Source organism: Ahaetulla prasina, chromosome 2 (assembly GCF_028640845.1).
Source record: "Ahaetulla prasina isolate Xishuangbanna chromosome 2, ASM2864084v1, whole genome shotgun sequence".
NCBI classification, from domain to species: Eukaryota; Metazoa; Chordata; class Lepidosauria; order Squamata; family Colubridae; genus Ahaetulla; species Ahaetulla prasina.
The window spans coordinates 134,160,222-134,174,037 of record NC_080540.1 but is presented as its reverse complement, the minus strand read 5'-3'; the positions used below and the strand labels follow the sequence as shown (position 1 = coordinate 134,174,037).

General features: G+C 37.3%; 1 protein-coding gene across 1 annotated transcript; it reads right to left on the bottom strand.

Moving 5' to 3' along the window:
• Nucleotides 1-622: 622 nt before the first annotated feature.
• CENPX (centromere protein X) lies at nucleotides 623-13,714 on the bottom strand. Its single transcript, XM_058167018.1, has 5 exons — nucleotides 13,611-13,714; nucleotides 6,210-6,261; nucleotides 5,955-6,008; nucleotides 5,377-5,465; nucleotides 623-5,202 (listed from the first exon to the last, which is right to left on the bottom strand). Exons 1-5 carry the CDS (start codon nucleotides 13,659-13,661, stop codon nucleotides 5,188-5,190), a joined length of 261 nt encoding a protein of 86 aa, XP_058023001.1. The 5' UTR covers nucleotides 13,662-13,714; the 3' UTR covers nucleotides 623-5,187.
• Nucleotides 13,715-13,816: the final 102 nt, after the last annotated feature.

Sequence of the window (13,816 nt, the reverse complement as noted above, 5' to 3'; positions counted from 1 at the left end):
CTCCCCTAGTCCTTCTTTTCATTAAACTAGACATACCCAGTTCCTGCAACCGTTCTTCATGTTTTAGCCTCCAGTCCCCTAATAATCTTTGTTGCTCTTCTCTGCACTTTCTAGAGTCTCAGCATCTTTTTTACTTAAAATCTTTTTTAGTTCCTCCAGAAGAACTTATTAAATCTGATGCTTACTAACACAGACTAATCAATTTGCACAGAGGTGCTTGTTTCAAAATGTTGGGTTTGAAGGAGGACTATATGCTTCTGAAAACTAGCTTAGCTTTAGATTGTTCTCAGCTGGAGACACGCAGATGGATCTTGTCACAAATGCATACATTCCACTGAATGGTAGTTGAGAAAAAGGCAAAATTGTCAAAACTTTGTATTTATTAAATTTTTATCCCACTTTTATTACTTTATAAGTAACGCAAGGCAGTGAACATACATATATTGTCCTCCTATTTTCCCCACAACAGCTCTATCAGATAAGTTGGTCTGAGAGAGAATAACTGACCTGAAGTCACCCAGTCAGCTTTCATGCCCAAGGCAGGACTAGAACTACTGGTTTCTAGGCTAGCACCTCTCCACATTACCTAAAACTCGTAGTGATTAAGACTGGAGAACAAACTCTGATTAGGAAGATTTATTGGAAAAATGGTTAAAAGTAATAGCACAATAATTACAGAAAGTACTTTTGCTTCTCTCTGCAGGCAATTCAAATAACTTGCTTGCTTCATCTTGCACTTTCAAGAAGACGGAACACCTCTGTTCTGAGAACACAAGCTGGCTTGCACCTGTGTGTTGTTTACACAATTTATAGGTACCAGGTTCTTTGAAAGCATGACAATCCTCTCTCACACTTATTCTATATCCCAAATAAAAGCATAACTTGCTCAGCCTGTACATTTTTTATCAAAAATAATTATGCACTCTCATGCCAAACTTTACATTGCTATTTGTAATTTATATAGTTTTTTCCAGGTTCTCAACATAATGTTCAGTCTCCCTTCCTGCTTTATTTTTACAACAGTTTATGAGATAAATTGGGCTATCAATTTACTTCATCACTATCTCTTAGCCAAGATCAGTCAGTGACATTTTGTGATTGAAAGTAATCTTAACTTAGTCTTCCTGCTCTCATTTGCAATTCCTAATCAAAACAATGTCGCAGAAATAATCATCAGGGTATTGGGGTGTTTGGATTCATTCCTCCCCAAATGCTTTGAATTATACGTAGGCAGAAATATAACACCTTTTTGCAGTTCTTTAAAGCAGCTGTATGGTTTATCGTGTGGCAGCTACAGGATCCCAAGAAAAGGTATGTCTGCTTTTAAAAAAAATTGCAGATAACTATATTTGCAGTTTCTTGGAATAAAATATAAAACAGTGGTCTCCAACCTTAGCAACTTTAAGCCTGGAGGACTTCAACTTCCAGAATTCCCCAGCCAGCAAAGCTGGCTGGGGAATTCTGGGAGTTGGAGTCCTCCAAGCTTAAAGTTGCCAAAGTTGGAGATTCCTGATCTAAAACACTTAATTGCCTTAATTTGCCTTAATAGTGATAAAGTTGTTGATGCCACCCAGCATTCATGATTGACAAATGCTTCTCAGGCAGAGAATGTACATCCCTCTATCTCAAGCAGGATCTTCTTGAGGAAATGCTTCTTTAGCATGTAACAAAAGGAGAAATTACCCACAACCCCTACCGTTCCAGGTGAAAAAGTTTGTGTAATTTTGGAAACTTGCAGACAATTCTCACACAGCAGACAAGCTGTGAACCAAAAGGGTGGAAAGAAAAAGAAAAATACATTCTGTAGCTTCTTAAGAAAATCAGAATTTGCAGAAAGGATTTTCCTGGTAACACACTGGCACAATTCCAAGGATCTTTTTTAGCAGGGGTCTTCAACCTTGGCAACTTTAAGACTTGTGGACTTCAACGTTAAGACTTGTGGAATTGAAGTCCACAAGTGTTGTGACCCAGGACAACAAGTCTTAAAGTTGCCACGGTTGGAGACCCCTGTTCTATAGAGGAAAAGAAATGTTAGGTAAGAAAGTACTAATTTAGCTTCTTTTTCTATCTGTGTTTGTACAGAGACAATCAAATAATCAGACTTAAAAATTCAACCCTTGTGCGTTTTGTGCAAATTAACCTTCATGTAAGACTTGCATCTAAATGAGAGCACATTAGAACTGCATTGGTATCTGCTAAATCTTTTGTCCTGTATATGTGCAAGGCACTGCCTGATTGTAGCAGCCCTTATATTTTAATTTTCTACACCACTATGGTTTTGCATGTAAATACAGGTAGTCCTCGATTTAACAACAGTTTCTTTAGTGACTATTCAAAGTTACAATGGCACTGAAAAGTGACAGTTTTTGACTCCTACGATTGTTTTTCACACTTATGACCATTGCAACATCCCCATGGTCATGTGATCGAAATTTGGAACTGGTTCATATTTATGATAGTTGCAGTGTTCTGGGGTCACGCAATCCACTTTTGTGATGTGACAAAAAAAATGGGGGAAGTCCACTTCACTTAATCACGTTACTAACTTAACAAGTTTAGTGATTCACTTAACTATGGCAAGAAAGGTCACAAAATAGGGCAAAACTCACTTAACAAATGTTTCACTTAGCAATAGAAATTTTGGACTCTACTGTGGTCATAAGTTGAGGACTACACATACTTAAAAAAAAATAGATCAACTTTTGTGAGATTGATTAATTTCTCCATGGATAGATGGGGCCAATTCTAGTGGCATCCCTGTTTCTCACCCAGGAGGCAACTAAATAGTTTCTATCTGCTTTTTCTCGCTCTTTTTTTAATTTAATAAGCACGCATATTTTATTCCTCAATAAGGCATGCTGGTTGTGGAGAAAAGAGCAAGTATAGACATCCCCCTGAAAGCAAGGAGGCAACAGCAAAAATAGTCACTTCATCAAGGTAGGAGGCAGAGCTAAAGATTGTAGGACTGGATGTTTTCAGGGAGAGCTGATTTGAGTTCTCCAGCCTTACCATTACACATTCAGTGGTGTCACTACACAAGCTATTAGAATTTTTTTTATGTGTACCACAATTTAGTGAGACAGTTTGGTCCACTTGAAACAAAAGTACCAATTCCTTAACAGCATTTTCACTGAATAACCCTAAAGATCACATTCAGGTCATATTTAACCTGTTCTAATTCTGCCTGGACTAGAATTGGAGTTCTTGGAAAAACCGAAACAAGGACATTTTGTTAATTCTACTGGTAGCTGTATGCTAGAAAATGATTATATGCTGTAAAATTGATTGTAATGAATTCATTGTATACATGTATGCTTCTTGAACACCTTCGCCTTGAGTACAGAGCTTCCTGCCTTTGGCAGTGTGCTAGACAAGATTCAAATTAAATTCATATGAAGAAACTGGGTTGGCCAATTGCTCTCCAGGGAATACAAAAATCAAACCAAAAGAAAATAGAGCAAGCACTTTAGCAATTTGTTTCAAGACATGCAATAATATATGTAATAACCATGTTGAGGTTGCTAGACAAATATCTTTTTCAATCAAAGTAAGTTTATATGTTAACAGTAACTAGGGCCTCTTGTCAATGTTTCAAACCCTTGATTATTTTTGATTGCAATTACACTTCCAAACTTGATTATATGTGTAAATATAAAGCCAATGTGGAAAAACCTTCTAGTACAAATTGGAGAAATAAAATTCACATCCTCATTTACCCAAAAGTCACTGGCTAAATTTAGGCTGGTTGATCACCTACCTCTTAACAGATAATGTTGTTAATATAAATACTTATATCACATCACACTTGTGTCGGAAGCACCTGCGTCTCAAAATAATTTTGGATACATCAGCATCTTCTTTGTCAGGAGTAACTAGTATTAGGTATAGCAGAAACAAATGCAAAGCAATAGTAATTTCTTGTACACAGCTAATATGTAGAAAGGAACACTCTGGAGAACTCCCGTTGACCACTTTGGTTATTTCAGTTCTTACTTTAAAGCTGACATGGCAACAGATTCACTATTTCAAATTTGTATCATTAATTACAAACACACACAGTATAAAAATCTGAAATGGTGAGTTTGCTACTCCTAGTCATTGCTGCATTACAGCTTCAGCATAGTTGATGATCAGAGGTAATGATAGCTGTAATCCAACATCCACAAGAGCACAGTCCTTCCCGGTTATGTTCCCTCAGTCCCACTGAATTTAGAGGAGCTTACCGGTAGTTCTGAATTCCTTAGATACAATTACACTTCTTTTAGGCCTGATCTTCCTTTCACAACAAAACCAGATTCATTAGGCTACGCCCTGCCTCCATGTGTAAGGTTTACTATTTCACAGCTTTCCCCCCACCCTCCCCTGCTGACAGAGGGGCTGGGTCTTGCATGATGTGGGATCCTCACACATGCTGTTTGTTATTCTGCCCCTTTCTGAAAGTTTTTCTTTCGTCCTACAAAGAAGAGGCGGGGTGGGGAGGCCAAACAACTCTTTGAAGATACTTGACTTTCTATGATTAATTGCAACAAGGAGCCCACACAAGGGAGGGAGGTTATTTTTGATTTATTGACGTTTCTTTGTAAGAACAAATTTATAGCAGAGGGAAGCAGCTTCTTAGAGGAATATCAAATGGTTAAAAGGTTCCATGCACACTTTGATGTCATGGCCCTGTGGAATGTGGGAAAGGGTTGAAGGACAGGCACTGTTTATTCATAAAATAAAGATCAGGTACCTGCCGTTGGCACAGATTTGGGGCTAGGCTTCTGTTTAAGAACTTAAGACAGGGCTCAGGCCTGGCTTGTGGCCAGGCCTCCCAAGCGTACTCACCCTTTCCACACACCTCTAAAAGGCAGCACCTGTTTTTCTCATTAGAAAAATAAAGACGTTACCTGACTATGAATGGGAATCAGAAGGGCAGGGCACAGCTTCAGATAGCCACCATCTGCTCCAGGAATTGTGTTACAAGAAACTCCCAACAAACCCACAGTTATTTTAGGCAACACTGACAGCCACTAAGCACCCCAAAAGAGATGGCAAACAGAGCTGAGAAGAAAGGTAAGCTGTCATTCCAGGAAGTCAGCACATTTTGTAGGAAATTCCATATTACAAGTCTGTGGTTCATTTTGCTTCTGAGTTCAGCAAGATCTTCTTGGTAACAGGAGTGTAGGTTTTTCACTCATTGGGTTTCTAGAAATCCAGAAGCTGTGGAAATTAAGAATTTCAAGATAAATAACAAAATTGTCCCAAATTAATTAACAAATCTCAGTTCCATTTGCCCAGTGAGGATATTGCCAGTTAAACATCTCCCTGTAAAAGGAAATTAAGATGCCTTTTCCCTTATCCTATGAATTATGGAATCTGAACTATTGTACACACCAGCTGTGGCAAGATTTTTTCCAAGTGTTCCACTTCCACCCTAGTTACATCCTCAGTCTGAGCTTGCCGTGCTGCGCGTGCTGCTGCTTCTGCAAAAGACACAAAACATGGCAAGCAAAAAAAAGTAGATGGGACATTGGGAAAGATGGCAAAAATTGTCAAGTAGAAAAGTTTTTTCTTAATGGAAAAGGGTATGTTTGTGATCCTTTTTCTTGTTGCCATTATTATAAAAACAAAATTATTAGAAAGCAAGCATGTGCTCTCTTTACAAGTATACTTGACACATGACTAGATAATTCATAAGAGGCAGAGGGATCCTAAGTAGTAAGTCACGGATTAAATTTTCTAGGAAATTTCTGGTTTTTATCAGCATACATACTTATTTAAGCAGCTAATAATTAAGATCAGAAACCAGTTCTGGGATCGGAATAAAATGAGATTTATGAGTGATACACTTGCTTCTGCTAAAAACATCAAGCGGTGAATAAGAAGGCTGGAACTTAATTGTACAAGCAAATGTTGAGGTTCCACAGGTCCTGTCCCACTCCACTATGACTCAGTCCAGTTTAATTACTAACCTCGAACAAATACTTTAAGCATTTCAGCCATCAGCAACACAGCATCACCACTGGCTGAAAGAGAAGGAACATCCCTATGAGACCATGTCTAAGCATCACCATTCCCCACATGCACATGCAACCCTGGAACCCATATGCCACGACTATTTTTCAGTTATTTCTCATGTTCCAGGGCATGGTCTCTCCAAAGAAACAGTTGGGAAGATGTCCAGCAGAAGTTGGCCTCTTTACGGAGGCAGAAGGGGAAGCAATTACCTCGTGTTTTGTCATCTTTGAAGTGGAGCTGGAGCAGTTTGTTCACGGTCTCCTGCACAGAAAGGGACTCAGTCAAGAAGTGTTAATGGCGAAAAAGTGAATCTCTATCTTTCCATTTTAAAAAGCTACTCAATAAGTAAAGTAATATATATTTAGGTCAGCTTCTGTTGGCATAGGAATACATCAAAAGAAACTGATCAAATATATTACCAAGTTTAGCAATAGCAGTTGCAATTAGACTTATATACCGCTTTGTTGTACTTTTACAGCCCTCTCTAAGAGATTTAGAGTCATCATATTGCTCCCAACAATCTGGGTCCTCATTTTACCCACCTCGCAAGGCTGAGTCAACATTGAGCCAGTGAGATTTGAACTATCGAGCGGCAGCAAGCAGTCAGCTGAAGTAGCCTGCAGTACTGCACTCTAACCACTGTGCCACCTTGGCTCTTATTTACATCATATTCTGTTGAGAGTAAGAAGGAATCCACTATTGAACCTTAATACCTACACAGTATGAAGGTCCCATCATCCACTCTTCTGGCTGCTTGGGCCAAACTCTAAATTACTTAACCATCCATTTCTACCAGCTATCCCACCTGTTTACAATTACTTATTTCGATGAAGACTATTCCTTGTTTTTTTTAAATTATTTTCTTCTAGGTTTTCTGGAAATAGTAGAAAGCCAATAGAGTACATTGTTAGGCATTTTCCATTATTCCTGCCGACAAAGTTGTTGGGGGACGGGGAGTAAAGGCATACAAAAGAGGCTTTTTTCATCTCAGTAAATAGGAAAATGTTTAGAGGAAAACAGAGCTAAATGTATTAAATAACCTTTAGCGGATTATTGTCAAGTATCATATAACCAAGATCTTAATATGCACACCTTGGTGGAAAAGCTCTTGTAGTTTAAAAGCAAAACAACCCTCCTTTATCTTTGTTTTCTATTCTAACTAGAGCAAACAACTTAACTTCAAAAATAATGTGATATTATTAATATTCTCTAACCAACATTTACATTTAGTGTTATGCTAGTTAAAGCTGGCTGCAACCACTGGTTTTGCTGGGACAACTATTATTTTGTTTGTCATCTTCAAGAGCTATCTCCCATTAAAGGAGCATTTGTCTCAACTTCAAAGCTATTGGATTTTATGCACCCTTGTACAGTGCCTAAAAACTTCTAAGTACTTCAGTAAATAAGTTGAATAAGTTTTTAAAGGGTTGTTCTTAGTATTGTATGTGTATTTTTTGTATTTTATTCTGCTGTGCACCGCCCTGAGTCCTTCGGGAGAAGGGCGGTATACAAATTAAAATATTTTTATTATTATTATTATTATTATTATTATTATTATTATTATTATTATTATTATTATTATTATTATTATTATTATTATCTTATAGATACATCTACTAGGTAATTAATTCAATGGGATATAAAAATATAGCTTCCCTAGGTTCACAGCCGTTCCTTTGTGTTAAAAACCCATATCATTTCTGAATTTTGAGCTCTAAACCAATAAATTACTGATTAATCTACAAAGTAAGTTCACATGTATCAAACTTTTTTTTTTAGGATGGGGGTTGTAAGTGATACAATAATATCAAAGTCAGTGTATCAAAACTCAGAAACTAGCAATTCTGCATTCCACATAACCTAAAAGTACATAGCAATATAGCAACTTTTGATTAAAGGCACAAAATGTACAAGAAAACAAAAGTGATGACAAAAATATTTCTTTGGAAGCTTTATTAATTTGTATTTAATAAGACAAGCTGCATTTTTTATTCCAAAACTGAAGAGTGAAAGATGGGCCAGAACACTACAGTTTAGTAATTGCAATTCTAGCAACTGAACAAACTGGTATATGTATGATATATAGCAACTATTTTAAACAGAAATTGATTCTAAAAGTTTACATGTAATGGACATGGATAAACCCACTAATTAAGTACTGTTATCAGTTTATCACTTAAACCTCACCCCAAAAATTCTTGTTTAGAAGATCAACACACTGATGCAAATAATTTCTGGTGAAGAAATTGAAGATGAATGTGTGAAAAGCAGGATGGAATGAAGAGCTGTCAAGTAGACCAGCTTTTTGTAATTTCTCTCCAGACAAGAGGAGGATTTGAGAGTGCCCACAAGTACTCTGGAGAGTTGCCCTCTGCAGGTCATTAGTGAGTTTAGAACTCTGAGTGATGAGGGAATAACCATCTTGATCAAACCACAGTCAGCACCTTTGAAACGACACTGAGTTCATGTACTTTCTTTTTAATCACTTTTGGAAATTTCTTGTTAACAGTTTTTCAGCTGTTAGGAACCTTTGGATCAATATGTTTTACAGAACTGAATGAGTTTCCTTCAATCCTTACCGAAATAAGTTAAGGACAAAAATTAAGGAATAAACAGTAAAAGAGTGATTACATTTTTGATTTAAAAAAAAATTCTAATGGCTATGGGTCTAGATAAATTTGAAATAACATTTTGGAGTTAATTATAAAGACCAGGGATGAAATGCTCCCCGTTCAGACTGGATCACCCGATCCGGTAGTGATGGCGGTGGGTGGTTCGGAGAACCGGTAGCAAAAATCCCTGTGTCCCACACATGCCCAGCTGAGCCGCGCGATCATCAGAGGCTTTTTTTTAACTTTTAAAAGCATTTTTTCTTCGGCCGAAAAAATGCTTTTAAAAGTAAAAAAAAAAGCCTCTGATGATCGTGCAGCTCAGCTGGGATTGTCAGAACCCTTTAAAAACATTTTTTCTACAACCTCTTCAGCCAAAGAGGCTGTAAAAATGCTTTTAAAAGGCTCCTCTGGAGACCCCAACTGAGTTGCCTGATCATCAGAGGCTTTTAAAAGCATTTTTTCTCTTTTTCGACCGAAGAGGTTGTAGAAAAAATGCTTTTAAAAGTAAAAAAAAAAAGCCTCTGATGATCGTGCTGCTCAGCTGGGATCGTCAGAACCCTTTAAAAACATTTTTTTCTACAACCTCTTCAGCCAAAGAGGCTGTAAAAATGCTTTTAAAAGGCTCCTCTGGCGATCCCAACTGAGTTGCCTGATCATCAGAGGCTTTTAAAAGCATTTTTTCTCTTTTTCGACCGAAGAGGTTGTAGAAAAAATGCTTTTAAAAGTAAAAAAAAAAAGCCTCTGATGATCGTGCTGCTCAGCTGGGATCGTCAGAACCCTTTAAAAACATTTTTTCTACAACCTCTTCAGCCAAAGAGGCTGTAAAAATGCTTTTAAAAGGCTCCTCTGGCGATCCCAACTGAGTTGCCTGATCATCAGAGGCTTTTAAAAGCATTTTTTCTCCTTTTCGACCGAAGAGGTTGTAGAAAAAATGCTTTTAAAAGTTAAAAAAAAAGTTGGCCACGCCCACCCAGTTACATTACCCCCCCCACCAAGTCACGCCCACAGAACCGGTAGTAACAAATTTTACATTTCACCCCTGATAAAGACCCATTCTTATAGGAAATTATAATTTTGAATTCTTTAAAAAATGAAAAAGACTAAAAATTGGGCATTAAAGGAAAATAGATCAGACATTACAATTATAGAAGAACACTCACACTCAACTTACAAATACAGAATGAAGCAAAATATTTTAACATTGGACATACTAAAATATTTTTTTTTGAAAAAGTTTTAAAAAACAAAAACATTTTCCCCCCTTTTTCCCCCACTCCCCCCCTCACAGCCCCCTTCACCCCTCCCTTCACCCCCGCCCCCGGCTTCCCGGGTCAATCACAAGGTATTGTTATACATAGACCAAACACAGAGTAAGATTTTCCCTTCTAATCCAACTAGCCTCATCTGAGTCTTTTCATTTCCTAACCTCCCCCATTACGTTCTAGAATAATACATCCTAATTATTCAAAGGCAATCTGATATCTCTTAATCTGATATCTGTTTTGTAAATAATCAATCCATTTTTTCAATTCAATTAAATATCTTTCCTGCATATTGTCTTTCAAAAAGGCTGAGATTTTTGCCATCTCAGCCAAGTTAGTAACTTTCAATATCCATTCTTCTATTGTAGGTAATTCTTTTTTCTTCCAATATTGTCCAATCAGCAGCCTTGCTGCTGTTATTAAGTTCAAGATCAATCTAGTCTCAGTCACAGTACAATCCGTTATAATTCCCAAAGGAAAAATTGCGGCAGGAACTTTATATTCTTCTTCAAGACATTTTGAATAATCCACCAAATTCTTAATACTAAAATATTTTTGAACAATAAACCTAGAAGTTAATTTTAAGAGTGTCTGCCTCTACAGATACACTATTTTTTAAAAATGCTATGGAAGAGGTTTTACCTGACATGATTGAGACTGATTTAAAAGTGGATTTAAAAATGATAGGCTACATGAATAACACAGACAAAGATGTCACACTGGATATACAAAAGATGCTGATGTTTTAATAATTAAAAGGATTATACAAATAACAAACTGACATGGATTTTCCTATACTAGATTTACAAAAGAGACATATTGGATTTTGTGGAAAGGGCAAGTAATGAAAAGAAATCAAGTTCTGAGACACTGAACAGAGTAAAGATTAAGATTGATAGAAGTATAAGGAAGGAATATAAAGTTAATGTATTTGATCAAGGCTAAAATAGATATCCTTCCTCTAGTAACCCTTAATGGACATCTGCTGATATCACAACTGAAATGACAATTTTATTAATATGTTTATAAAGGATATGTTTTATAAAAATGGGAAAGAAAAAATCATTTGTTGTATTTTAAAAGGTGATGTTACTAAAATTGTTTATTCTTGCTGTGATAAAAGGAGGAAGTCACTTTTTAATATATTTTGGTTTTTATTATATTCCAGAGGCCACAACACCAAAGCTCAGGACATTACAACACAACCCACTACCCAGGATGTTATAGCACAAGACTCAGGAGGCCACATTCCCAGAACTCAGGACATTTCCAGGAAGCCCATTACCACTACAGGAGGTCACATTCCCAGAACTCAGGACATTTCCAGGAAGCCCATTACCACTACAGGAGGTCACATTCCCAGAACTCAGGATGTTTCCACACAGCCCATTAACCAGGTCGTTACAACACAAAAGACTAGGACCACACCCACACAGGATGCTATGAAACAGCCGACCAATCTGCAAACACCTACTCCATCTACCAATCAAGATGCAACCACACAGCCTACCAACCCGCTCACAGCAACACTCGCCAAGTTACTCTCAACCTTACACGGGAAAAGACTCGAATAATCCAAGACCTAAATTGAAATGGATTAGTAGCAAGTGTTAAATATGATTGGCAAACAGATGGAAAAAAGTGTATTTTCAAACACACCTATTCTGCTCACTTTTTCTCAGATCACATATTTATATAATATACAAATGTACACAATACAAAAGCTATCAAAGTAATAATTCTTAACAAAGAATGTCCAAACAACTACCAAGTTTACAGAATTTAAAAAAAAACATTTTCTTTTCGCTCATGTCAGGGAGAAGCTGTGTTATTTCACTTCAAACATTCTATACCATTTCTTCAACCTGATGAAGACCTGGGTTTCAGGGAGGGATGAAAGGAATTATTTGTGATAGACAAGCTTCATAGGTTTATGCTAATCAGAATAAGACGAGCACCACATTTTTTTCCTAAGTTTTTTAAAATTTCCCTTCAATGAAAGGTAATGGAACAAAAAAAAGGGCTCTGCCAGCTCTCGGATACTTTTGTTGTCCTATTAATATTAAACCAAGTCCAATATTACGTATTCTGCCTACTAGGTTTCTAAGACTTCAGATCTTTTGCAGTTGTACTTGCCAACACTTTACAAAGAAATCGTGATTTGTCTCCTAAAACTTTGGGCTTGGGTTTAGGCATACCTAATCAATATAAAACTGAGCTATAAAACTGGGCTAATTAAAAATGCATTCAATTAGGCTTTTGAAGTTATTTTTTTAAAAAAATACATCTTTTGTACAAAAGAAGCAGGCACATTTGTATTCTACTGCAGCCTCATTAGGACAAAATAGGAAATGAATGAAGCTCTAGTGCTATCTGCTGTATCAGTCTAGAAGTGCTCCAAAGAATTCCATTAATTCAACACCTAACATTCACTTGAAGAAACATTAAATGATACATTTGTATGTTTTTTAAAATACATTTTGGGAAAATGAGTTATTAATATACAGCTTCAGTAGTTGAGTGAAACTTATTATTCAGTACTGTGATAGCATTTTACTCCAAAGTGAATTCAACTTCTATATACGTTTCCTGGCCTCTTTTAGCAGTCCATCCCCATCTTTATTACTTTATTATTCTGACCACACTGCCATCCTATTAGACCTTTCCTAATCCATAGTATTTTATTTTCGATTACTAAATTTTTAAGCAAACTATTATCCTGAGGACTCTGGATGCTTTTTTTAATATTTTAAATTTTTGTTTGATTTTATGGACAATATTCCACCGTCAATATTGTGATCATCTCTCTCAGTCAGTTCAACAGTATACTTTATCCATCTTTTATTAAATCCCATGTATTATTCAAAGCTAAGCCTGGGACTGTTGTTTTCTAATCAAAGTTGTCACTCGTTTTTAACATAATAATTTATATCTAATTACGTATTCACAACTTAAGACATGCCCATGCAACAAACATAGTTCCAAGTTACATCGCTCAGTATAAAGTTGTGTACTCCTATCATAAGGACGTAACAACCAACAAAAGCACCTTTGCCTTAATCGTTATAATATAAAGGTAGTGCAAATACATTGTGATGAATAAGCAGTCCTAGATTATTTCGTAATAATAGCAATAATAAACATTTAGTTAACTTGTCCTTACACGGTATCAGGGGGAGGAAAACAAGCCATCAATCCGGCGCCCCCAATCTCAGGGTACCAGAGAGACTCGATTTCATTTTATAGCCCAACTTAAATCTATTTCTAGCTTGTGCTTTATAGGCGCCACTTCAATCGTTTTTATCTCCTGGGCATTTCCTCCAAGAGTCCTCTAATTTTTGCGTTCCAACGAGCGGGACCTCTCATTTCTTCTCCACCCCCAACTCGACCAATTCCTATTAGCCAGACTCCATTCCCAAGACTGCCAATGGACCGGTCTATTCCTGCCTCCGTTCCAACTGCAGCGTCCGTCCTGCCGGATCCCCGAGCCTTAAAACTCATCTACTTTTGCAGCTACACCCACCCCTGGGATAGCTGCTGCTCTGCATGGTAAGCCTCCGGCCATTCCCACGTTACATCTCCCGTTGCATCCTGTTACGGGCAAAACTTCTAATTGCTAGCGCCTCTTTCCTTTTCCCTTTCCCTCTCTCACCCATCTTAAATCCTAAACCAGAACCCTTCAAGCTGAACTCTTTTTTTTCTCTCTGTTTGCTTCCCCACCGTTCGTTTCCCTAACCTTTTTGAAGCCTCCCGCGCACTCTGCCCTTGTCTCCATTTCACGCTGCATTCCCTTGGTTAGATTCGGCGCTCAAAACCGTCAGAACATCCGCGTGGCGTGTTGGGAAATGTAGTTCCTAGAGTCCCACCCTCAAGCGTTTACTTCCGGAGAAGAACGGGGCCATCGGCCTCTTCCCCAAGAGGCATGCTGGGAAGTGTAGTTGA

What these genes read in the sequence shown, in the direction of transcription:
- CENPX (XM_058167018.1), bottom strand. Translation starts at nt 13,661, where the DNA reads ATGCAGCGTGAAATGGAGACAAGGGCAGAGTGCGCGGGAGGCTTCAAA. An exon ending in GCGCGGGAGGCTTCAAAAAG is followed by an intron (nt 6,262 to 13,610) that starts GTTAGGGAAACG and finishes CTTTCTGTGCAG; the next exon opens with GAGACCGTGAACAAACTGCT. An exon ending in CAAAGATGACAAAACACGAG is followed by an intron (nt 6,009 to 6,209) that starts GTAATTGCTTCC and finishes CTTCTCTTTCAG; the next exon opens with CCAGTGGTGATGCTGTGTTG.